This window comes from Strix uralensis, chromosome 29, assembly GCF_047716275.1.
Source record: "Strix uralensis isolate ZFMK-TIS-50842 chromosome 29, bStrUra1, whole genome shotgun sequence".
Lineage (NCBI taxonomy): Eukaryota > Metazoa > Chordata > Aves > Strigiformes > Strigidae > Strix > Strix uralensis.
Window position 1 is genome coordinate 2889189 of NC_134000.1, and position 26045 is coordinate 2915233.

At 48.2% G+C, this 26045-nt stretch overlaps 1 protein-coding gene across 3 annotated transcripts in view; it reads right to left on the reverse strand.

Moving 5' to 3' along the window:
• Positions 1-26045, reverse strand: part of CD82 (CD82 molecule) — a 43648-nt gene that overhangs the window by 9922 nt on the left and 7681 nt on the right. For all 3 annotated transcript variants that reach the window (XM_074852519.1, XM_074852518.1, XM_074852521.1), the window contains exons 2-5: positions 10941-11022; positions 5234-5306; positions 1796-1920; positions 527-601 (exon numbers count right to left, since the gene is read on the reverse strand). In XM_074852519.1, the coding sequence (XP_074708620.1) occupies positions 527-601; positions 1796-1920; positions 5234-5306; positions 10941-11003 (336 nt within the window). In that variant the 5' untranslated portion in view covers positions 11004-11022. The remainder of the gene's footprint in view (positions 1-526; positions 602-1795; positions 1921-5233; positions 5307-10940; positions 11023-26045) is intronic.

A 26045-nucleotide genomic window follows, 5' to 3' on the forward strand; every position in this document is an offset into this window, starting at 1 on the left:
GTACAGGAACTGTCAGATACTTGAGTTTGCCCTTGGGGAAAGAGGACAGCTCTTCCAAGGAGTTTTACATACAGATGCAGAAGGGACTGAAAGGACTGAACAAGATAACACAAGGAGGGAGGGCAGTCAGAAAAGCAGTCACCCAGGCTGGTAACCCCTCAAGGCACCAACGATGGCAACATGGTAGTAATCACTGCTACTACATGCCCAAAGAGTAGTCTGCAGCAGGATCAAGAGGAGGTGTGGTCAAAAGCCCTTCAGAAACTATTGTTGCTGTTCCCACTACCCAAAAATAAAGCCTGCATACCAAACAGAGCTTCATAATCCTTGAGAAAGTAGCACTGCTGAGGCTAGTAGATAGAGAAGCAGCAAACTGCACAGCAAAGCTGCTGAGCTGGGGTAGAGGAAAGGAGAAGCCAGTTATGCCTGCTAATGGTATAGTTCAGTTTGGAAGAAAGAATTTCCAGGTGTCTCCTGTTCCCCCAAACCAAGACCGAGGAAAACATGCACAGTAAGAAACACTTACCGTTTCTTTCTGGAAGTAGATGACCAGTCCAGCAGCAACCTGAGTTATGAGGATTACCATCAGGCATGTGAAGTACTGGAAACAAAGGAGACAACTGCTATCAGCCTTTAGAAAGGCCTGTACATAACAGCACAAGTTTTAGTAAGATTTCATATACAAGAGAAGTCACAACATTGAGCCAACACCTCTGCCTGCAGACAAGCTCTGCTATCAACAAATGCTCTCTCCAGTAAAAGGCTTAAGTACAAGCATCTACATCAGACCAGCGCACTTCAGCACTTCTCCCAGCAGGACAACAGGAAGACTTCAGGAGGGAGAGGGTTTACAAGCACCCTGTGCATGTGTCATTCCAGCTGGGGCTCCCTCTCCCATCTCCAGCTCCGTTCCCAGGCCACTTTGACCTCAATCAGCTGGACTCTGGTTAACCCAAGCCTCCACAGCAAAAGTCAATTTTACAAACCTATTTTTTTTAATTAGTATTTTTAAAGTCAATTACCTTTTTTTAAAAAAAAAAGCTATTTAATTTGAGAATCTAAATTCAAGATTCACCAGCAAACTGCTTTTAAGGAGAGTTTGAGATCTAAGGTTACTTTTAAATGGTGGCAACTACTACCATTACATTAGGAGATGTTCCTAAAACAAAACCAGGACAATGTGGCCATACTTGGTTTCCTATACATGTGTGCTCTGAATAAGCAGGAGCCAAGCAGCAGGCTGGGGTGTATGAAGCTACTGTCACCTCATCCATCACAGACAGAAAATTTCCTGTAGATGAACCGTTTAAAGAGAGGTCCTGACATAGAGGACATTCTAGTTGAGTCTCTCTCGACTCTTGCTCTTCCTGCAGAAGGTGAACTTTGCAGCAGAGTAGGACACCGTCATTCCCTCTTCTCTCTCACTGCTCTTGAAAGTTGTCCTCGTACCATTGGGAGCTCAGTGCCAACTGGGGAGTTGGGGGGGATGAGGTACAGGGTCACCTGGGACATGCCTCCTCAGCTGGCAGTCCTCAACCCACTGTTTGCAGAAAGTGCCAGTGACATCCTCTCTCATTTCACACAGTTATTAGTTCACCATCAGTAATGTCTGAGGAACTGCCACTGCAGCTGGTTGACTGCAGGAAATTTAACGTGTGCAAATTAAGAACTGGATCTAAGTTGACCTAGCAGAAGTACCATCCCCAGGAGACCTGAGCCCCAGCTACAATCCAACAGATATTCTGCAGGAGAGGTATTAAAGGCTGGATCTAAAACACAGTATGAATTCTCTCACCAGACCCAAGAGACATCGGATTTCATTGACTGCTCCAAGACAGCCCAGGAACCCCATCAGCATGGTCAGAGCCCCAACACTGATGAGGATGTATGCACCAGTCTTCAGGGAGGGAGATGACATCTCTGTAGGGGCCAGGAGAGGGAACAAAATTAGCTACTGACAAAAACTACATCTGCCATCACCATTTAGAGAACTGCCTCTATATCTATTTATAATGGTCTCTTGTCTTCTACAAAGGGACTGCATAGAGGCATGTTGAACATGGAGACAGAAGGCTGATTCTGGGTGTCTTCTGATGAAGGAAGACTTTTAAAGGTCTCCAGTATCTCAGAGACTGGAAGACTCAAGGTCCCTCCAAACAAATGAACTTTTCTTGGAGAAAGTTAGCTGCTTACTGGATTTTTAACTCCCTCATGAATGCACTCTCAGTGAGAGTAAGATAAAGTATGTTCTACTCCGCAACTACTGCCTATTTGCTTCAATTCCCTTTGCTACCTTCAGGAAGTTTTTTTCAAGTCCTAAAAACCCCTTTTGGTTTGACTTTTCACTTTAAATGCATTATTCCTTGTTCCAGCCATTCTGTTTTTACTTATTCACTTGCAGTCAACAATGGGACACACAAACTCTGTGGAGCGAAACATGACGCAAGAGCTACCACCAGTGTTGAGCAAATGTGACAGGGTACTTGACAAGTCAGGGTTGAATGGTTTGTGGCCGGGCACTTGCTGCAGGATGTTGCATCGCCTGTGTATGATCCCCTGAAAATACATGCTATGTCAGGATCAAAACAGATATGCCCAAATTACCTACTTCTACATATACCCCTAGCTATGCCCTGCTATTGTGCCTGGAACGACTATGCTCTTGAACACTCGACAGGTTTTGAACCAAGTTTAGGAAGCAGTATTTCAGACATGCTGGTGCTGTCAGTCCTCTTCCCTCAATTTAGTACTGTGAGCAACAGAAGAAACAGCTCTTACATTTGGGTTGGTCACAGGACTATTTCTTGCAGAATAGGACTGAAGTGAGCAAGCATGATGGCATAAAACTTGAAGAGATACTTTGACTAGACGTAGTAACCAGAAACCTCCTTTATCATTAAGAGACATTCTTAAACCTGCAAGCTGCACGGTGCAGGGGGAATTCTGGATGTCCAGTGATTAATGAAAATAATGTTCCTAGAGCTCAGCATTTAGTTTCCTGGACAGAAGTCCCAGGAGGCAAGCTTCCTCTGAGCTCCTACTGAAATAGGTTAAGAGAGAGTAACTGAATCCAAAACTAATACTCACCCCTCTAATAAATACGTCCCCCCACTTCTGATACCTGCTGGAAGTCACCAGCTTCCAAACTTTTTCCCTAGAACACGCCAAAGAGAGGAAGGAGGTCTGGTTTATCAAAAAATGAACCAGAGTTGGTTTTGCCACACAGGTCACTTCAGACACTTCAGCCTTGATTCATTTCCAGGCTAGATTCTCCCTGGCTTGGACATACACCACAGAAACCAGGATCCTGCTCTGCCTTCCTCATCAGTCCTGGGACGCTTGCTGTGCAGATTAGGTGCTGATACTGCACAGCATTTACCGAGGTAGCAGCCTTACAGGAGTGGCCTTCACAAGACTACACTATTCTCTCCCCCAAAATCTGCTCAGCCATCACACAAGTGTTCAAGTGCCTCCACAGTGCTAGAAAGCAGTTGCTCTGTCAACTTTTCATCAGAAGTAAGAAAATGTATTTCCAATGCAAAAGCGCTTCAGAGAGGCGACAGTGGCACGGGGACAGGACTCCTGCCCTGTTTGCTATTGCTCCGTGTTTTCCCCTGTGCTGGGCAGGCGGCCAAGCAAGTACAACAGGCTCCTTTGGCAGGGGCTGGAGTGCCCTGCTGTGCCCAGCTCCCTCCCCATGCCTGGGTTACTAAAGCAGAGGGGCAAGGCATGGGAAAGGAAGTGAGGGGGCAGGGAGAAAGAGCTGATGCTGGAGATCTCCAGGAAGGAAAGCTAAATCCTTAAGTGCTCTGTTAGCAGAGATTCTGGGTAAAATGGGAAGAAGCAGAGCCAAGCTCAGAGAGGTCAAGTGGCAGTAACACCCCTCAGCCTGGGGGAGCAGCTGCAGGCCCACTGGTCATGTCTCAGACCCTGAGGGGTGCTGCAAACACCCAGGCCCTGACAAGCTCTTTTTTGGCTGCCTGTATTAAACGCACATTTCTGCTCAAGCCCCCACTTTATTAACCAACAGCCCTTGTTGTGCTTCTTGCCCTTCTAGTACTGCAGCAGCAAGCCAGGTGCCACAGCACAACAGAGCAAGTGGCAGTATCTGTGCCTACGGCATTCGTGGGGGTGTTACCTCCACGCAGCACCTACCAAAGCCAGGCCACGGTGGCTCAGCAGAGCTTGGGAGATAAAGCCCTTTGCAGGATCAGTGTAGTTTAAACAGGGCTCTGAATGCCATTACTGTTCACTCCCTGGGGCAGCAAGCAGCAGTCAGCCCTCCTGAAGTACCTAACGCTGGTGCCAGCCTCAGCAATTCTGGAGGTAGCAGCAATGCGTAACCAAACAAGTTATTTGAAGCCCCCTCTAGGAAAAAGCACAAAGGAAGCAGAGCTTGTGAAAGATGGAGCTGAGCTACTCATTTGGTAAGAGCCCACATACAGCCCTGCAAAGGCTCTGCTAAGCCAGCTCAGTCTTTTGGTTGTTGCAGAAAGCAGACCCTCTGTTAAGACTCAAGTCGATGTTCTTGGCTGACTTAAAGGGGAAGGAAGCTAGCCCCTCACATGTGCAGCAACACAAAATACCTCTGATTGCCAGGCTAAGTCTTGTGAAACGTGTATAATCAAGTATGTTTTAGAAGTCAGAGCACTGAAGCTTTCACAGAACCATACGTTCCATCCCCTCTCAGATCTACATCCTCTACTGCTTAGGAACAAACATACTGGCTACTTTCAATGTACATGAAGCATCAATAAAACCAGGTACTTACTTTCTTTGGCATTTAAAACAGTCAAACTGAAATAGATCATTACAGAAAGCAGTGGGAGCATAGGGGACTCACACAGCAAAACTACATTAAGGTATTGGGGGCTTTTGGACACGATGGTAATAAGGAAGCTGTCATGGAAATACAGAACATGCTGTGAAAATAGAATTAAATCCTAGTCCCTATATTTAAGATGAAGTATTTGGATTGTAGAGTCAAGAGGCAGTGGTCTCAGGCTGACCCTGGTGTTGCAGTCCACAAGACCAGGAGGAATGCTGCGTCTCCAGGGTTGCTCCCTTTCACCCTGTCCCTGAGAGAGTCCCATCTTGCTACATACCATGTTGCTGCTCAGGTCACAGACCAGGCATAAAAGTATTGCCTTCCCTAGAGTACACCACGGTCAAGCACAGCCCCGGACTAGAGTCAATTCAGAAGGAGAAAGAAGATGAAGAAACATGGTCTTACGTAGAACTGCAATGAAACTGGTTTTGTCGGCGAGAATCCATATTCCAAAACCCAGGATCACAGCGCCCAGGATCTGAAAGAGTAAGAACAAGACACATACAGCTGGCTTATTAGTTTAGACAAATAAGAAGAGGCAGTCACCATTCTCCATATTTCAAGAGTGAAAACAACCATTCTTTTGCTGTTCGCACCCACCTTCCCATGGTACTCCTCCCAGAGTAAACAGCATTAGCAAGACTCCAGGAAGAGCGCCTCAGCCAAGTGCACAGGAGCCCCAGGTTCTCCCTGGCAGTCCTTCACACGCTATTTCAGTAGTACATGATGTTGTGTAGAAGGACTGTTCAAAACAGTCTGAGGAAGAGACACCCTGCTGCTAGAACCTTGTTGTCAGAAGCAAAAGGTAAACATACTGCTTCTGTGAAGAACCGAGGAAGGACAAACACATCTAGCATAGGATTTTAAAGATTTTTTTTTTTTTAATAGAGAAATCTCTGACCCTATGGGACCAGGCTGGGAGCCAGCTGCCAAAGGATTAGATATGTGGCAGCTGGAACCTTCCCAGGAAGGAAATCTTCAGCTTGTCAGGCTCTGTTATAATTTTATGGCTTCAACCCACAAATGCAAAAAACCAGCAGCATTCATTTTTGCAAACAGGTTCCCTTGAGTGAAGTGCTTTGCCCCTTCCAAAGCCAAGCTTAGGCATGTTGGCTTGGCCACTACTTTATGCCAGAATACCCCAGCCCCTCAAGCCAACACATCTTCCCTCCAACAGAGCGCCAGGCATTATGAAACACCAGCCATGGCCTCTGCCTCGCTCCCTACACAGTCTTATCTAGGGCAAGGAGTAGTAGAGCAATACGTCCCTGTGAGGACTCGGCTGAATCCAGACACTGAATTGAGAAGGCAGGACACACAGTTTTCCCATCTCATTCTGAAGAAGGGGGTGGAGTGGGGCGGGGGGGGAAGCAAGCATGCTCTGTTTTAGCTTCCAGGTACCGCCATAGTTTATACTACACTGTGAGGTGTTTGCATGTAGATGACCCCAGCTCCCACATTCGGATGAGAGCACCATTATACCTGTAATAAAGTAACTATGCTGAGAAGCTTGTAGGTCTGCAGGTTTGGTAAGAAGCTGGCATTTGTGCTGTTCAGCCAACTAGAAGTGGTAAAGGCTGGAAACCACTTGTTGCAAAGATCTAAAACAAAGGGAGAAGATCTAAAACAAAGGGCAGAACAAGGAGCACAAGCGAGATGCTTCCAGAGGACATGAACTGCAAGCAGCAGTTCTTACACCAACAGGATTTCAAGACAGGATGAAGTGAAATACTAAATAAACCAACAGGGCTGAAGAGAGATTGCAGTTCTGCGCTTCACTAGAGAATGTTCTGATATTTGGGAGACAAGGGAAATGCCAAGCCACCACCTGAAGCAAGCTGGCAAAGAGGGTTGTATGGACAGGCATTGGATCAACATTTTGAAAGTTTACACTATCCTTCAGCTCCTCATACAAAGAAGCTTTTCTGAGCAAAGATAGAGCAACAGTCTCAAAAAGCCTGCTTGCAAGCTTTCCTGGCCTGGCAGAGGGCACCACATGCAGTTAGCTCTGGGGACAGGATTAGAAAGTCACCAAGCAGGTTCTCATCTGTGAAGACAGATGAAGACTGACTCAGCAGCAGAAAGCATGTAGCTGTTGTATCCGAGAAAAGAAGAAGGAGAAAAAAAAAATAATAAATGGCAGTAACAAGAATTCCCCCTTGCCTTATGTCCCAACATGCTGTACCACAGCACTCAATCTGCTGATCAAACTAGAAAGGCCCCTTGAACATGCAACAGCTGTGGAGCCTGAAAAATTCCTCTCAAACTTGGTATTGCCAAGAACTGCTGAATTTACAGTTTGAGGCAGTCTCACACTTAAACTATAGTCTTATTAAAATATTTATCTTAACAAAGATGCAAACCAGGCTGTATGTAACATCTCTCTTGGCTCGCTGACCCTGAAATGTCACCTAAGTTTTGCTGTTGCTGACAAAACACAGCACGGCTGCTGAGCCCAGTTCCTGGGAAGTTATTTGTTATGAGGTACTGAGACTATCCAAGGCCTGGTTTTACTCTGATCTTTGCCCTAGTCCACAACTCGTGTGTTTGTCAGAAGCTGCTGTGGAAAACACTAAAAGAAGAAGGCAGGGAGAAAATAAACCACAGGGAGAAAACACTGTCCTATTAACAGCAGTGTATTTACCTCCTAGCAGGATAGGATCTCTGCCCAGCGTCTTCAGGAGTTTGCACAGCATAGTGAGGCTGCCTCTGCCACTGGCTTGGCTTCAGGCCCTCCACAGAAGAAATCACATTTGCCTTCCATGGAGGTTAATTCCTCTGCTCCGCTGCTCTAAACTTCTGAAGTGGGGGACAGATGTCTCCCGTCCACCCTTGGGGTGGAGATTTCACCCCTGATTTCAGCAAGATCCCCTTCCACACCCAAGCCAGAAGGATGCAGGTCCCTCAAGTCAGAACCAGTGGTCTCCCACAGCAGAGCCCAGTGAAGAGGGGCACGGAAGAACTAAGCTGTGATGGAGCTGACTCACCTTTCTGGAGACAGCAGCCGGGGGGTTCCGGCTGTCCTTCCCCAGCACCGCCTTCCTTCACACTCAGATTGCACATTGAGCCTGGCGCAGGGGCCAACACAAAAGCTCTTAAACTCCAGTCTTTGTTTTAGGTTGTAGCCTTCTGCTCCATTTACAGAAGGGTTAGAAGTAGGACAGACAGTTATATATTCTAAACGAATAGTTTCCAGAGACTGTTGAGCTTGTCTCATGGAACTGTTTTCCCTTTAAGGAGAAGCATCTGTTGTGGCCTGTCTGCGCTACCCAAGAAGGCAGAGATGTGTTAAGTTTTGATTACAGAAACTAAGCCTATGCTCCAAGCTTATGTTTTTGGTATCTTCTTTAGCAAGTAGGCAAGCAGTCCAAATAACCTTCCTCCCTTTAATCAGAGCAGGTCAAACCCCTCCCTGAAGTAAGGCTCCAAGACTGAAAAATACCACCAAGTCCCTGAACTACTTCAGCTATAGCAAGGGACCTTCTCACAGACCTCAAGCTGTTGAGAAGTGCTATTTCAATGATTAACTTCTAAAAGAGTTACTAGCATGTCTCTAAAGGCTTAATTCATCAGCTCCAAGCAAGGCTGGAGAACACACTTCAGACAGCAAAGGCTGGCCTGCACAGGGTGCAATCACAGAGGCTCAGCTCAAGGTCCAGAGCAGGCACAGAGCTCCATCACCAGCATTAACATTCACATTTGCCCAAGCACTCTCCCCAATAAAACCCAGCACCTCTGGGAAACCAGCACGAGGTATGCAAAACCTGTCTGTGCTGGGAGCTCACAGCAACTCAACAGAAGCAGTTTCTCTGCTAGATTAATATTGATTTACCACATTGTTTAAGCTCAAGCGTCCTGCCCCACTATTCAAACCTTGAACAACCATACCGGAAAAAGCTGCTCATGTCAAGTACTTCCTATGACAGCAAGAGAGTAATGGATACCACCTTCCTCAACATCTGGCACGTGCAAAAAGCCTGCATTCAGTCAAGACAGAAGCACGCTCAAAATCTTCACTCTAGAGAAGTACCAAGCTCCCCACCAGAACCCAGTGGCTTCAGAGACCTCACTTCCATGAACCAGCCTCATGGGAAGACAGTGCCCATGCTGCACGGCCAGCTTAGCAAAGAGCTCATTAGAGCAGCTTTTCCCTTTGGTCAGCAGAGACCTCCTCACATCCCATCTTAAAACTCTTACTTCTCCAGGCCCAGCTCAGAGCATCAGATCAGCTTTCCCCAAGCAGGAGAGGGGCTGGCTGGTACACCAGGGGAGTTGGTTTGGAGCGGGGTGTGCACAGGATAAAGAACAGCTGCTTCCCCTCACTTTGCAACCCAGACAGGAGTGCTCAAGACTCCCCAAGACCTGCAGAGGGATTCAGCATCTGCCATCCTCCCAGTCTTGCAAAATATAGGAAAATGCTTGTTAGTGCAGGCATAGGTCAGCCTGACAAAAGCGGTTCAACGCTGCCTCCTGACAGCACAACTATCCCCACAGGCTGCCCGCAACCATGCCCGGCTCAGCAGAGAGGGGAGAGGAGGGCAACATGGAATAGGGATGCCACAGTAACCATTGCTAGCACGCAGCAAAAACAGCGACAGTGTTGTGAGGCACTGTAATATTTCAGGCTGTCGTCCTTCCCCTTTCCTCCCATGCTAGGCTGGCTTTCTTAAGAACTTTCTCTATACAGAGGTTTGCTGATGAACTCGGACCTAACCCTGGGGGATAAAGGAAGACTAGACAGTGCTCAAGGACTGGGCTTCAGCAAGACTCAAACACTGCCTTAACAAAGGCAGTTCTGCCTCCCAGGATTGACTGGTTAAGTTATATGCTGCTTTAAAAGTATTGCCTCTTCTAGAGAAAAGACAGCCTAGACGCTAATGTCTTCAGAGTCCTGCCCTAGTAGGAAGACAGGCCTGGACTCAGCTGGATTTTTCCTATCCTTAAAGTGGACCAAATCATACTCAGAAAGATCTAGTGGCACTTGAAAAACCTATCCTCTCCCCTCCCTCCCAAGCATCTTCCCCATGGATGCTTTGAGCACCCCTGACTTTTGGCCCTTAGACCAGAGATAACTACTCTTAGGATGAAAGAAAACTGCAGAGAGGAAAGAGCCAGCAAACCAAGGGAAACCAGATCCAGATGTGCCTCAAGCTCCAGCCCGTGTGCCGGCAGCACAGCGCAGCCATGCAGGAAGCACGAGTGAAGCTGTGTGCAGGGACTGAGACCAGAAAGCAGTGCTCACCTTATTGTGATCCATTTCCCTCCCTGCCCTCCCAGCCTGGCCCCTCCTTCCCCTTACACGCTGCACAAAGGGTAACAAGATCAGCCAGGCTATTTTCTTGCCAATATGTGGAAAGCTGAAACCTTATGCTTCCCCACAACACCATCCCACTGCAGGAGGGCAGCACGAACAGTACCATCACCGTCCACATGACACACAATATCGAAGCTTCACAAAAGGATGCATGCAAAAATGCGTGTGGCCCTCCCAGACCCGCTCTGATCCAAAAGCAGCTCATCTTTTGCTGAGACTCACACTTGAAAATAACTGTATCCAGTGGGCTGCCTCATTTCCCCAGGCAAGCCTGCCCCAGTCTCCCCCACCTCCCAAATCCCTTTCAAATAGGGGACTCAGACTAATTCATCTTGTTAAAAATCAAAACCAGCCGTTGGGACTCGAACAAAATTAGAGTTGTTCTTTGAAGCCCGCCTGGCCTATTTAGGAGGGCACTGCCGTTACTTGGCAGGTTTTGTAGCTTTGCCGCTCAGGGGCAGCTCAGCTGCTGCTCCAGATGTGGCAGAGAAAGTAGTTACAACTACTCTCCCTTCCAGAAAGGGCCCATAACTCCCGTTTTCCCTTCCCACTGCAGGAAGGGAGCTGTGTGCATTGGAGACAGCAGGTGGGTACTGGGAGCAGAGCTCGTCAACACACCTGGGAGCTGCACAGCAGCTCTCATGTCCCTCAGCTTCAGGGATTCCCTCCATCTCTCCTTCCAAAACTTTCGCCATTTTAGTTAATGACCACACTATGACAACATCCAGAAAAAACATCTTTCCAGCTAATTTTAGTCCAGGTCTTCCTTCCTACTCTGCAGATGCTCACAATACTTACAAGGAACAGGAGATTGAAGAGGAAGAGGAAGTACTTGGTGACTTTTAGGCAGCCAGACCCCATCTTCTCTCACTTACAGGACCTAAAGGGAAAGCAGAGAGAACCACTTATGTTAGTGACAGGCTCTCCAGGCAGTTTCAGAGCAACACCCTTACCCTGTGCAGAGCTCTGGATCAGCTGGTGGGTCTCAGAGCAAACACACAGAAAGCATGTGCTCCATAGATTACCCGAGCTGCCTTTTCAGGGCAGCAAAACAGGACACTACCATCATCACAAATACAAACAGCCACTGCTGCCAAGATCTGGAGAGTGACAGAAGGCTATCAGCAGTTACAGAAGGCATTTAATCACAAACACACTGCTAATTCCACCGTTTATACAGACCTTGCCTCAACAGCATAGCACGTAGCATGGGGAATAAACAAGAGGAGCTAGAGATTGCGCACGCCTGCAGGGCTACGATCTTACTGGCATCGCAGGGACGTGGTGGGATGGCTCTGATGACTGGAGTGTTGGAATGGAAGGATACGGGCTCTTTAGGAAGGACAGGCAGGGGAGACAAGGATAAGGTGTCACCCTCTATGTCAGCAACCAGCTGGAGTGCACGGAGCTCTGCCTGGGGATGGGTGAGGAGCCGACCCAGAGCTATGGGTCAGGTTTAAAGGGAGGGCAGGGACAGGAGATGTTATTGTGGGGTCTGCTACAGGCCACCTGACCAGGAGGACCAAGTGGATGAGGCCCTCCATGGACAGACAGGAGCAGCCTCACGTTCACAAGCCCTGGTCCTCATGGGGGACTTCAACCACCCTGATATCTTTTGGAGGGACAACACAGCAGGGCATAAGCCATCCAGGAGGTTCCTGGGATGTGTTGATGATCACTTCCTTCTCCAAGTGATGGAGGAGCCAATGAGGAGAGGTACTGTGCTGGACCTTGTTCTCACCAACAAGGAGGGTCTGGTGGGGAATGTGGAGTCAAAGGTGGCCTTGGCTGCAGAGACCATGAAGTGGTGGAGTTCAAGATCCTTAGGGGAGCGAGGAGGGGGCACAGCAAGCTCACTACCCTGGACTTCAGGAGAGCAGACTTTGGCCTCTTCAGGGATCTGCTTGGCAGAGTAACATGGGATAATGTCCTGGAGGGAAGAGGGGCCCAGGAAAGTTGGTTGATATTCAAGGATCATCTCCTCCAAGCTCAAGAGCGATGCAATCCAACAAAGAGGAAGTCAGGCAAAAATGCCAGGATGCCTGCGTGGATGAACAGGGAGCTCCTGGACAAGCTCAAACACAAGAAGGAAGCCTACAGAGGGTGGAAGCAAGGACAGGTAGCCTGGGGGGAATACAGAGAAATTGTCCGAGCAGCCAGGCATCAGGTTAGGAAAGCTAAAGCTCTGATAGAATTAAATCTGGCCAGGGACATCAAGGGCAACACGAAAGTTTGTATAGGTATGTCAGTAATAAAAGGAAGATGGAAAAATGTGGGCCCTCTCTGGAAGGAAATAGGAGACCTGGTTACCTGGGACATAGAGAAGACTGAGGCACTCAATGACTTTTTTGCCTCAGTCTTCACCAGCAAGGGCTCCAGCCACACCACCCAAGATGCAGAAGGCAAACGCAGGGACTGGGAGAATGAAGAACCACCCACTGTAGGAGAAGCTCAGGTTTGAGACCACCTGAGGAATCTGAAGTGCACGGGACCTGATGAGATGCATCCGCAGGTCCTGAGGGAACTGGTAGATGAAGCAGCTAAGCCACTATACATCATATTTGAAAAGTTGTGGCAGTCTGGTGAAGTTCCTGCTGACTGGAAAAGAGGAAACATAACCCCCATTTTTTAAAAGGGAAATAGAGAGGACCCAGGGAACTACAGGCCAGTCAGTCTCATCTCTGTGCCCATCAAGATCATGTAGTGGATCCTCCTGGAAACTGTGCTAGGGCACATGGAAAATAAGGAGGTGATTGGTGACAGCCAACATGGCTTCACTAAGGGCAAACTGTGCCTGACAAATCCAGTGGCCTTCTACAACAGAGTTACAGTGTTGGTGGATAAAGGAAGAGCAACTGACATCATCCACCTGGACTTATGCAAAGCATTTGACACTGTCCCATATGTCATCCTTGTCTCTAAATTGGAGACACATTGGTCTGATGGACGGACCACTCAGTGGGTAAGGAATTGGCTGGATGGTTGCACTCAGAGTTGCAGTCCGTGGCTTGATGTGCAAGTGGAGAGCAGTGATGAGTGCCGTTCCCCAGGGGTCAGTGTTGGGACCGGTGCTGTTTAACGTTGCTGGAGACAAGGACAGTGGGATTGAGGCACCCTCAGCAAGTTTTCTGACAACACCAAGCTGTGTGGTGCAGTTGTCACTCTGGAGGGAAGGGATGTGCCATCCAGAGGGACCTGGACAGGCTGGAGAGGTGGGAACGTGCAAACCTCATGAAGTTCAACAAGGCTAAGTGCAAGGTCCTGCACATGGGTTGGGGCAATCCCAAGCACAAACACAGGCTGGGTGATGAGTGGATTGAGAGCAGCCCTGGGGAGAAGGACTTGGGGGTATTGGTGGATGGAAAACTGATTCTGGCCAGCAATGTGTGCTCTCAGCCCAGAAAGCCAACCGTGTGCTGGGCTGCATCCAGAGCAGTGTGGGCAGCAGGGCGAGGGAGGGGATTCTCCTCCTCTACTCCACTCTCATGAGACCCCCCCTGCAGTGCTGTGTCCAGATCTGGGGGCACCAACATCAGAAGGACATGGACCTGCTTGAGCAGGTCCAGAGGAGGCCACGAAGATGCTTGGGGGGCTGGAGCACCCCCCTGTGAGGACAGGCTGAGAGAGTTGGGGTGTTCAGCCTGGAGAAGAGAAGGCTCCGGGGAGACCTTATAGTGGCCTTCCAGTACTTAAAGGGGCTACAGGAAAGGTGGGAAGGGACTCTTGATCAGGGGGTGTAGGGATAATGGCTTTAAACTGAAAGAGGGAAGATTTAGATTAGATATAAGGAAGAAATTCTTCACTGTGAGGGTGGGGAGGCCCTGACACAGGCTGCCCAGGGAGGTTGTGGATGACCCATCCCTGGAAGGGTCCAAGGCCAGGTTGGACGGGGCTTGGAGCAACCTGGTCTAGTGGAAGGTGTCCCTGTCCATGTCAGGGGAGTTGGATCTAGATGATCTTTAAGGTCCCTTTCAACCCAAACCATCCTATGATGGTTTAATCATAATAGCATCAACCAAAACACCAACTCTAGCTACCATTCCCAGCACAGAAAAGGGATGCACTTCAACTGAAAAAGGAATTCACAAGGCCACCTCCCTTCCCCAGAAGAATCTCATCTCCTCATGACCCCTAAGCAGCTGAAGGAACACTGAAGAGCAAGGCCAAGGGGTCAATTTAAAAGGCAACATTAAATCAAACTTCCTGTGCACAGCTCGGCACCTGGTGCTTTGACAATGCATGAGGACCAGTGAGTCTCCTCCATGGTTACATCTACCCATTCTGCTGCAAGATCAAGACAGGCAAGATTTCAACAAGCTGCAGTTGCCAAAGCCAACCTCAGAAGTTCAAGGCGGTGTGGGAGCACTGATAAAACAGGATACTGGTTTTAGTTTGCTGGTACCAGCCACACAAACTACACACATCCATGAGGTGGCCAGCAAGTAATAGAGAGGGCGAGAGAAAAACTCCAAGGCAGGTCTTCACCACAGAGAGAAGGTACTTCACTGTATCTGAAGTTAACTCTGCTCAATTACCATGGCTGAAGCCTATATAAAGCATGAGAAGAGATGACAAGGTTGCTCTTAGCACTGCAAATTAGGAAGCTTATCAGCTATGGGTCCTCATCAGGTCTTCGCACTACAGGATCCAGGGATTGAATAGATCTGTGTTCCTGCAAGCTACTTCAATTCTCACTTGTCCGACAGCAAAGAGCTCAGAAGCTAGAAAAAGTCCCACAGACCATCCCCGCTACTGGAGTAAGCCTCCAGTAAGCCTGGGGAAGCAGCACAGCTGAGTAACACATGAGGACTGGTGGGGGAACGTCTCAGAGGTCAGCTTTCCTGCTTCTCCTTCCGTCCTCATGCTCAGTTACATTTCCTCCATAGGCTAGAGAGGACTTTTAAGTTCCTTAAAATTTGCCTTAGCAAGCTCCTTGCTCAAAATAGACCGTGCTGCTTCAAGAAGCAACAGCCTGAGGAAGAGCAATACTAGGCTGGGGTCACCAGTCTGGCCTGGGAAGAGTCAGCCCCAGAGCAAGGTCAGCAGGGCTCCCTGCCACCAGCCTGGGTGTACCAAGGGTCACTGGAGCCCAGTGCATTCTTTTGTTTCAGTCAAAGGCTTTTGCTTAATCCTATTAAATATTTAGGTTAACTCTGGAGCTAAACTGGTATGTGGGCCTTGCTATAACTGGCTAGTCTTCCCACCAAGCAATGGTCACCCTCCAACTACCAGGAGAGAGCAGAAATCTGAACTCTGTGGTTGAAGACAACACTACTCCTCTAACTTCAAGGGGTGCCACAGAGAGAGGCTGGGGTAAGCCCATCGCTGCACAGCACCTAGCAAAATGCTATTGAGATGGGAAAGCAGCACAGAAATGCAATCTTAGCCAGCTGTGCTACAGGCTGATCTTAAAAATCCCATCTCTATAGCAGTCACTGCACCTAAGGACCTCTTACTGCACAGCCAGGTTAGAACCATCTCAGTTACTTTTCATGCAGTTAACTCCTCAGGTCAGAGCCCATAAAGCCAGCAGCACCCAAAAGTAGGTCCTTCAAATTAGCCAGGGAAATCTCCTGTAATAGTTTCTGGTCCATACTTACACCAAGTACCAAATCCACAGCGTTCCCCTTCCCAGTCCCCCCCAGGAGCAGCTGTTGGCTATGAGCTGGGTCTGTTCCAGCGCGGATGCGCTATGTAACACCTGCATCACTACCAACCTATGAAAAGCGAGCCAAGGCTCACTGTTAGCAGATTTTTACCCTTGGTTAGTGACAGCAAGTTTATTCAACAAGCCTTGTTTATGTTAGAGCAGCTCACCTACTACAAATCACACGCCAGCTTGCTGTCACAGAACGGCTGTAACCCAAAGACCACCGTGCCCTTTAATGGTATCTCAGAAAAAGGGGTGTTTGAGCAGGGAGAGCACAACTATCGCTTCCTTCAAACTGTGTGTTCCCCTCCTTTCCCCTGCAGGAGAAACGTTCTCTCAGGCCATTAATCCTGGCAAGCACCAACACCTAAGACTGCACTTGGAGAGGATAACTAAGACATAAGTTTTCCCATCCAGCTGGCTTGCTTACTGGCTTCACCATGAACACATCTCCTCTTAATAGCATCACAACCGGAGCCTGGCAGTCTAACCAGAACACTGAGGCAGCCAGGTCCCTAGGCCATGATGAATGTCTGTTGTGGGGGATACAAGTGTTTTTCTACTCTTCCACCTAGCCAAGAACTAAGGTAAATAATAGCCTTCTGCATAAGGCACTGGACTTCTTACCTCAAGATGTCCGGTCCCAGGTGCAACTCCCCTTATTTTCAAGCTGGTGGGGCAACTCCCAGTACTTGCTGATTTGCTTCCTAGCACTAAGTAGCCACGTGCTGCCTATTTCCAACTGCTCACACTGCTTTGATCAGTTGGGAAAACAGAGATTTGCAGAGCTGTTAGAATCTTTACAATAGTTATCTAAGATAATTAAGGATTCAAACAAGTTGAGAGGAGCTAGTGTGGAAGAAGACATGCCTGAGGTGACAAGAGTAAAAGATTGCTTTCGGGGCTCTTCTACCTGTTTGTTCAAGGCATACCATCTTCAATGGGTATTAAAAACCCCCCAAACCCAACTGTGCATTACAGCATTACACACCGTTCTCCTCTTGCCACAGGGAGATACACCTCTTTCATAGCTCCTAGCCATAAAATAATTCAAAGCACAGTTTTGAAGCCAGAAAAAAACCCAGGTTTTTAGGATTTTGCTTTCAGCTTTTAAGATACTTTAGGGCTCCAGATACTGAAACATTACAGATTTTCCAATTCTTCTGCTCTCCTTAAGAAATTACTTTTGTTCACTACATTAATGCAACTCCTCAAAACCCTACCTTCTGAAAACTAGCAACACTGCCATACAGAAGAAGCAGCAGCTCAACAAAATCTCAACAGGTTTGGAAGCAGACAAGCTTGGAGTTATTACAACTCGGCCCTATCCACAGGACACTCAACAGTAAAGGGCTGGCTTAAGTACTGAGTTTTGCCAGCCAGTGCTGCTTGTGGCAGCCAGAGCTGACCATCTGCCTTTTGAAGCTGGTCAACTTTTGAGCCTTAACATCCTGCAGCAACGCACACAAAGGTTTAATACATGAAGTTTGCAACTTTTAAATTCCACTGATTGTCCACAATTGTTTGTTTCCTCCTTTTCCTCTCCACCCCAGCTTTGACTATTTGAATTTTCCTCCCCAAGCAGCCACACCCACTCTTTTTAACAATCCTGCCCATATGCCTCCAAATTTTCCCTGTTATTCTCCAGATTGCTGCCAGCTCTGCAGAGGATTTCATGAGACCATACTGTCAACTTTCAGAGTGGCATTTCTTCCAGCCTCTCATTTCCCATCCTGTAAAGATATACAGGATTATTTATGCACATCTATCCGTTTGCTGCTTTGAGGCACTACTGACATAAAGGTTTGGTTGCCAACACGGCCAGGTCAGCTTCTGTGTAGTTGATTCTGGGTCTTTCTTAGCTCAGCTTCAGCCCCAGGACCTGAAGGGAAAACTAACTCCAGGAAGGCACCAGCTGATCCAGGAGCCTGGGGTTCCCCATGGGGGAGGGAATGGGACAAGTCCACACAGGCTGAACTGGCACCATGGGATGGCTCCCTGCCCCCTCCACCACCCCCAGCTCTCAGGCCTGTCGTTCTCCCAGCAACAGTGATGACAGCAAGACTGGTGTGCAGAGCACAAAATCCAGGACATGTGTGTCTGAGGGGAGGCAGACAGAGGCCTGCTTTGTTAGCAAGTCCCATCACAGCTCGGAGATTAATTTATTTTTGTCACAGGAGTCTGCGATACTCCCCCCCCCCCCCCCCCCCCCCAAGGTGACCACAGCAAAGGACAGGCGATACCGGGAGAGCCGAACACCTCTGCGACCCAGCCCCGCCACCGGCTGGCGAGGCAGGAGGAGGAACACTCATGCACAGATGTTATAAGGGCCAAAGCTAAGCTAATTTTTAATTGCAACTCTGCTCTCTGGAATTAGGTCCTGCACTGCCTCCACCTAGCAAGCGCTGCATGTTTGGTGCTCGCTGAAGGTTATGACATTTGGCTCAGGCTGGTGCTATACATGCCTGGGCCATGCAGCTCTGCCGTAAGAGCTCAGCCTTCCTCTGCAGCACGGCCCTTGCAGCACAGGTTTCTTCCTGATGAGCTCTGGCAGCTGAAGCACCTCAGCTGCCAAGTTATTGTACAGCACAAATAAGGGGCTCATTTAGGAGCACGGAGAAAGAGAAGGAGACAAGCAGGAACAACCTCAACACAAACCAGAGTAGATCAGTTGGGGAAATCACCATCTCGGTACGTTTACAGGCAATTGCAAAGTTCCTGCAAACCCTCCCAAGAGCAAGGAGCTCTGAAGGCCAGCCCCAATACTCCAAGTCAAGTAGAAAAGGGTTCATATTTGAATGCATCTACATAGCCTGGAAGATGCTGTCCCCTCTCCCCGAGGTCCTGTTCCTTAACGAAAGGAAACGATGGGTTACAGAGAAGCTGCAGGTTGTCTCTAGTACGTTGGGGAGTTGCTCCCCACTACCACCCCTCAGGCTCCAACCCCAGGGGATGTAAAACAAAGACAGACCCCATAGGATGTGCTGCTACTAGTTTTTACCAGGCTAGGATGAGGTCAAGCCAGCAACAGAATTGTTTTTGAGTTGCTATTCCCCTGGCCCCCACAAACACCTTGAATGCCCTGTATGGCTGGCATGCCGGCTCCGTCCTGCTATCCCTCCCAACTTCTAACTTGAGAGATGCAGCAGCCAGCGCTGTGAACTAAGGTTCTGCAGCATACCCTGAGGCCTCTGATCCTTCACACCTTGCAGCTGATGTGGTAGGTGGATCTTTGGATTAAAGTTCAGCTAGTCCACTGAAGCAACCTCCAAAGCAGCCTCAGCTGATCACGAGCACTGCAAGTGTCTCCTGACACAGCAGGCAAGCACCACCTTCCCCAGGTCTACCCAAGCCTTATACATTGCAACAGGCTGTTTCCCTCAAGATACTATTACCAGGCTGGACTTTGAAAACCTCTAAAGCTCTCCCTGCTCTGGTCTCACCTCCCTGCCTTCTTTTCACACCACAACAGTGACCGGGGTTAGCTGGGCTCCTTTGTGGACAGATTGACCAAGAAGGCCCAGAGAAGGAAGGGCTCCCACTGATGTACTCAAGTTGCAGAACTGGCTCCCTCTGACCAAAGCAACTAGCACCTGTCCCTAGGAAGGGATCAGCAAGGCACTGGTTCCATAAAGATGTTTATCTGCACAGCAATTTGCATGAGGTTAAGGCCATTTTGAAGGTTAGTGCAGTTACTTTGCAGTATTATCCCAATCCAGAAAGCAGAACCAGATCAGCTGTACACCAGGCTAGAGACCCACAGAAGCCAGCTGGGGATCTGAGGTTGCTCACTAAATGGCCACTTCCACTTCCAGCTCCAAGCCCGACACCTGCCCACAGGAGAGGCTGGGGAAGGGGCAGCCCAGAAAGCCACTATCTTAACAGCTGGGGAGGAAACATCATCTTTGACAGGATTTTGAGCCCTTGCACCATGACACCCAGCTGCTGGGAATGCTTCTCTATCCATGCACGTGAAGAACAAGCACTTGGCAATCAGAAGATCATCAGTGATGAGACAGGACAGCTTCACACAACAGTACCAGTTAATGAACAATGACAGAGTTACTAAGTCTCCTGTTAACCAGGTACAGCACTGCCCTCCGGGCAGAGACTGCAAGTTACTGCCACATTAACACACAAAGAATATCCCAAGGAGTTCATCTTGTTGACGTTAATATTCACAGGCCTTGGACTTTTAGTACACCTGGGAAGTACATCTTGTCTCTGGCAAACAAATAACTGCAGAGCCAATGAAAGACTCAGGTCTGAATTCATTGAACTTTTCTTCAAGCTCCACTGAGATAATACCAGCTGTGTAACAACCTTGAAAAAATAAACAAGATCATGTTTGTCATGGAGATTTACCAAACAGCATCTCTTCAAAAGTTACAATGGAGGGATTGAGGGAGAAGCTGGATCCTAAAAATTACAGCTGCTAATTAGGGTTATCCTCTCAAACAGGCCACACTTGTGGATGCAGAAATTATTTTTTTATATATATATATGTGTGTGAATATGTCACTGCTTCAGATACAGTTTCTTTTTGAAGGAAAGTCTCAGAGCAAGGTAGAAAACTGTATTTCTGCATAATACAGACTTTGGAAACAGAAGGGAAGAAAAGAAGGTACGTGGAACTGACTCTCTAATTCCATGCACTCTAGAGACAGTTGCTTCTTACGATAAGTAGAGGAGATGGTTTCAGGGCTAAGCACAAAGTCAGATAGCAGCGTAGCCCCATCAGCAAACTGCAGCATGATACTTAACTGTCAGCAAACTCTGATCTATCCCTTAGGAGTACAGACATGCACAGGGACAACCTAACACAAGCCTCTGCGAGACATTCACAAGCCAGAGGCTCCCGTGTGCATGCAGCCCCTGCACATTTGCTATCCCTGGAGTAAGGGGAGCAGACTAAAGCAAGGCAACACTTGGCTGCAAATACTGCAGAAATACCACTGGAAAGAAGTAGATTTCTCAGGAAACTAGATGAGTTTGAGGAAACTCATCAGCTCACACTGCAAAGGTAGATTTGCTCCTGGTGCACCTGGTGAGACATTAAGGTTTTCCGTTTGACTTCTGTAGTTAGTATATTCTTGTGTGAATAATCTGACAAGCAACAGTGTCATCGAGCGAGACCCAAGATTAGAAAGCACTCGTCGGACTGCCTACAATGACAAAGGTTTTTCAGCATGTTTTGCCACAGCAAGCACATGTTGTGCATTCTGCAAAAAGGAAATGCGTATTTTAGAACTGTACTTCTGATGCTCGAGGGGAAGTGATTAGATATTTATAAACCACTATCATACTGTTAAAAAGAAACCAACTCACAGTTCAGTATCAAAAAGCAGCACAGGTTTTAGAAGCGCCTGTTACCATCTCTCTATATTTACAAGGGGTGCAATCAGATTTTAAGAACATCTGGACTTCACACTTCAGTTTGAAAGCCAACATTTAAGTAGGTCTTCAGTCCCTGGAACTGGCAAATTGAGAAAGTTCTTTGCTATTTTCAGTCTATACACTCATGCTTGCACAGCATGACAGTATTTGCAGGACAGTATTTCTCCTATTTAAGCAAATCTTTCCATTCAGCAAGACCAGAGATAGAACTCTGCCAAAAAAAAGAGGGGAAAAAAAAAAAAAACAACACAACAAAAAACCCACAACCTGTCCCAGAAGTCATTTCGTTCTCCTCTCCCCCTAAAAAAAAACCAAAACAAAAAAACCCACCAAAAAAAAAAAAAACCCAAAACCCAACTTACCAGAAATAGCAGACAGAAGAAAAAGCCAAAAGTACAGTTTAGTGGACTTTTTCTCTTTTTTATTACCACGTACTAGATTGTTATTCGTGCAACACACGCCACAGGTAGGGTCCAGAAAGAGGTTTCCACGCTGACTAAAACCAGCACAGGGTGCAGTAAAATCGCATAGTTTTCACAAAACTGGTTGGGCAACTCTGTCACTTGACTACATTGGCCCTTTAATGGCTCCAAAACCGAGACCAGCTCAGCTTTGTTTTCTGCACTTGGAGCTGTTAGGCTGTAAACTTAATCTCAGAAACAGATGCCCCCGCCAGCTCCTCGGTGGGTGAGCAGCACCTGCGTGTCAAAGGCACGCTGGCTTGCCCCACAGCCACCCACGAAGGAGCAAAGCCCGTGGGCAGGACCTGCACCTCAAACTGCAGCAGGGTGGCCGGCACAGACGAGCAGCACCCCGCTTGTGCTCAGGTAAGCTTCTCCCCAGCATGGCTCCGCAGCGGGCAGAGGATGCTACTAAGCATTTGCTGTTGCCATCAGACTCATCAGTCTGGAAATCCCCAGTGCAAGCACGTGCACAGGACAGGCTCCCGAGCCTCTCTTCTCAGGCAAGCAATACCTTGGAGGTCAACAAATCTCCTCCAAGGAGTTGCACAATATCCCTCCCAATGCCACTTGGCTTGGAGATACCTTCCTGAGACCCAGCAGCCTTCCCTCCCTGCCAAAGCACCCAAAGGCTACCACAGCCCAAGCAGGAAGAAAGCCTGAACAAAAGATTTTTTTCTTATGAGACAGCCCGAGAGATTGCCAGACTGAAGTAGAAGCCAGGTACTATAACTAATTTTTATCTTTTCCGCCTCCTCCTCCCATAAGATGCAAGAGGTCAAGGTCAAGGACTTTCTACTGTAAAGTTCCCTTTCAAAACAAACTGGTTTTCAGTTACATCCACTTTCTCAGATGCTAGGGCAGATAACTAGCGGGTGTTTAGATTCAGCACACCCAAACCAAACATGTTTCTGAGAAATTACAGCATCTGCCTGAACTGGGAAATGAGGTTTCCTATTCTTTTTGGTTCTTTCCAGGAATTAGCAAGTATGTAGTAAAGGTGCAGAGGGAGTAGCTTTACTTAAGGCAGGAAGTTTTCCCCAGATTAGCAACTTGAACAGCAATTAAACAAACACCCTCTCTCTCCACCTCTACCTGTCGAACCTTGGGACTGCACCCCTCTTTTCCACAGACTGGTGGATGGGGCTGAGCAGAGCTCGGACACCGGCACCCAGCGTGGGAAGGAAGCCAAGCCCAACTTAAGCTTATCCCCCGCCATTCCCAGAAATAGCAGGCTCTCCAGTAGTTCGCTCCATAGCTGAAGCCAGACGCTGCTAGAAGCCAAGAGCTAGAGCTTGCCTACCCAGCAGAGCGTAGGAGGACGAGCACTCCCCCATGCTTCTCAGGCTAAGCCTTGGAGGAGCTCGGACACCCTGCCAAGCTAGCTGAGGGCTCACCAGTGCACTGAAGTCCCACATGGCTGGGGGGGACCAGCCCACTGGAGAATGCAAGTGTCTTCTGGCACCAGGATTCTCCCCAAGATCTCTCCTCCCTGGGTCCATCCACATGATCTTAAGTGGCAGAAAGGAAGAAGAAAAAAAAACACAACAAAACCCACCACAAAGCAAACAGAGACAAGACCTCTGGCTTGTCACTCTGAATGACTGTGAAGCTTTAGAATCCAGCCAGCTTTCTCGAACGACAGAAGACAGGCTATTAGTCTGCTTTAATCATATCACATGCTTTGTACCAGATCCTTTGCTGATAGCAAGGCCCTGATCTCAAGAAGCAGAGGTTTTAACCATTTAGCCCCACAGATCAAGCAGAGCTAGAACACTACTGCGGACCCAGCATGACCAGAAAAATCACAGAAGTCCTACTGGCACAGGAGAGAGTCTCAGCTCACAAAAAGATGTGTCTTTTGGCCTGTTTACAGAAACAGTCCCTTTACTATTTGTGATAGTCAGGAATCTTGTTTTTGCCAAATATACCATTTGCTAATGGCAGCACCCTCACCATTTACCAGCTGTCCGTATACCTGTGGCTACTGAACCACTCCTGTTACTCTGCCAGTATGTTGGCACCGTGACGTGTGATTCTAGAGCATAAGACCACAGATCAGCAGCTGTAATAATCATCCCTCTTCAAGAAGGTCTGCCCTACCATGACGAAGGGCCCTCTACTCTACAATCTGAAGGACCCCATTGCAGGGCTGCCAGTACCCAGAGTCAGAAGTACAGGATTCCTGCGAGATTCTCACACAGAGTATCTCACAGTCTCTCCCAGACACACATATCGGGGAGGACAAGGAAAGCAACTCAGCAAACCTATTTGCTACAAGTAGACAAGGACGGCTGAGCCAGGAGTCTCCAAACTCAACAGACTCAATGGTGCGGAGCCATTCACACCACAGTGGTGCGGCAGCCACGAAAAGATTACTGCCAGCCCCAACCTCTGCACTCACTGCCCGCTGCTCAAGGAAGAGCTTTCCTTCCCATCACACCATCCCAGGGTCACAAGGCCCCACGCCCCACCGCAGCCTGATCTGCCTGCTGGCGAGATGGCACTGTCACAGTCTGAGGAGGAACATTTCACAACATCCTGAGTTTCACGCCACAGATACCACTTGACACTACCAGCGGGCATGAATGAAAAGACAAAGCCAGAACTATAAAAAGCTGCAGAGGAAGGGAGTCTGTCTCAAGCAGCCCTTCTTTCCAAAATAATGATTTAGAGAGGGCAGGGGCAGCAAGAAAAGCCTGAAGTACAAGAGTTTACAGCACAGATGTTTTCAGTGACTCCAACATATCAACCACACTTTCCCCCTCAAATATCAATGTGAATAATACAAATAGTTTCACATTTGTAACTGGCAGCACCTGGCCACAACAGCCTCGCTGGTCTGATCACTCTGAGGATGCAGCTCAGAAGCAATTTCACGCTTTACGCTGGAAGAGTTGGTCCCCACAGGGGCTGCTGTACAGTCTCCGAGATGTACGGCAGCATCGTCTAGCACTTTTTTCTTCCACCTTCGCAGAGCAGTCTCCTCACCCCAAGCTCTTCCTACAGGAGTAAGGAAGTGGAAAAGAAAGCTGCACTGTACAGCAGTAAAGCACAGAGCTGTGAGGAGCAAGAATAACACAGCACAAGCTGTTACAGAAGCCGCAGTGAAGCCGCTTCGTTCCCCACCTAAGCATTTTAGGAAGTGAAATGCCACAATAAGAAATCTCAGCAGACAAACCTGGGAAACAAGGGGGCCTCTAGAAAACACTTAGCCAGCTGGAAGAGATGCTCAAAAACTTTTTGTCTCCCTTCTCTGAAGATGGTCCTGGAGGCCAAGGCAGACTGCAATACATACAGGTGTTTTGCTACCCTGCTGACTGCCACATTACCAGGCAGGTAAACCCAGCAGACTTAATTGGAGCAACTTAATTGGAGCAATGTGAGAACATAACTCAATTATAGACCTGTCACCTGCAGTTAAGATCACACCTCCATCAAACACCATCCAAAAAAAAAATAATCAATCCATCCTTCCAAGCGCCACATGCGTAGGTTATGGACAGGGCTGCTTCAAGCCAAGAGGAACAGACATATGGGATAAGTTCCCCAGGAATTTGGCAGTTAAAATAGACAGCAAGACTTCGAAAAGCTGGGTCTGTTTTGGGAAAAGGAGGGGCCTCCTTGGAGTCTGCAGACCTACGCACAGTGGTCTGGAAAACGGGTTCAGCTGAACCTGGACCAAGGGAGGCTGGGTGGCCTTTTCTACTTTCTTGAAAGGGTCTCCTTTTCTAAATTTAGAGCACAAATATTTCAGGAGACTGATGGAGCAATGCTAGAAGAATGAGATGGAAAAAGGGTAGTTCAGAGGTATTTATTTTAAAAAGAAAGAACTTTTATCCAGAATAACTGATTTACAAATATCAGAGAAGCCTCAATGCAGAGATAAATGCTCCCATTTCAGAGGGGGAAAAAAAGCAGGGCTATTTCATCTTTAATCAGTATCACAACTGAGGCTAAGATTACTTTTTAACAGGGCTGCAGACACATTTTTTTCATACTTGCCTCTGTCCCACCATGTTGTGTTCTTTCCCCCACAGCCCGCTCCCCAGAGACCATTTCTACTTCACACCAGTTCTACAATTTCTAAATCAAGCCAGACTTACTAATGACATCAAATTACAGCAAGGGGTCTCACGCATACTACCTGGGCAGGTTATGGCTGGGACACAAAGCTCCCTCTGCCCTCAGGATAGGTGCCCACCCCTCACTAGCACAGCAGCTTAAAACCCAGCCCAGCAAAGCCCCACTGCCCGCTCATCCTCCTACGGGAGGCTGCCAGCAGCACAGCCACCCGCTGCAGGGCTCCAGGGCTCTCCACCGAGACCCTGAAGAGGGGAGTAACCTTCAGACCAGCACCGCAGTGACACGGCCGCTGACCTGGCTCAGCTCACA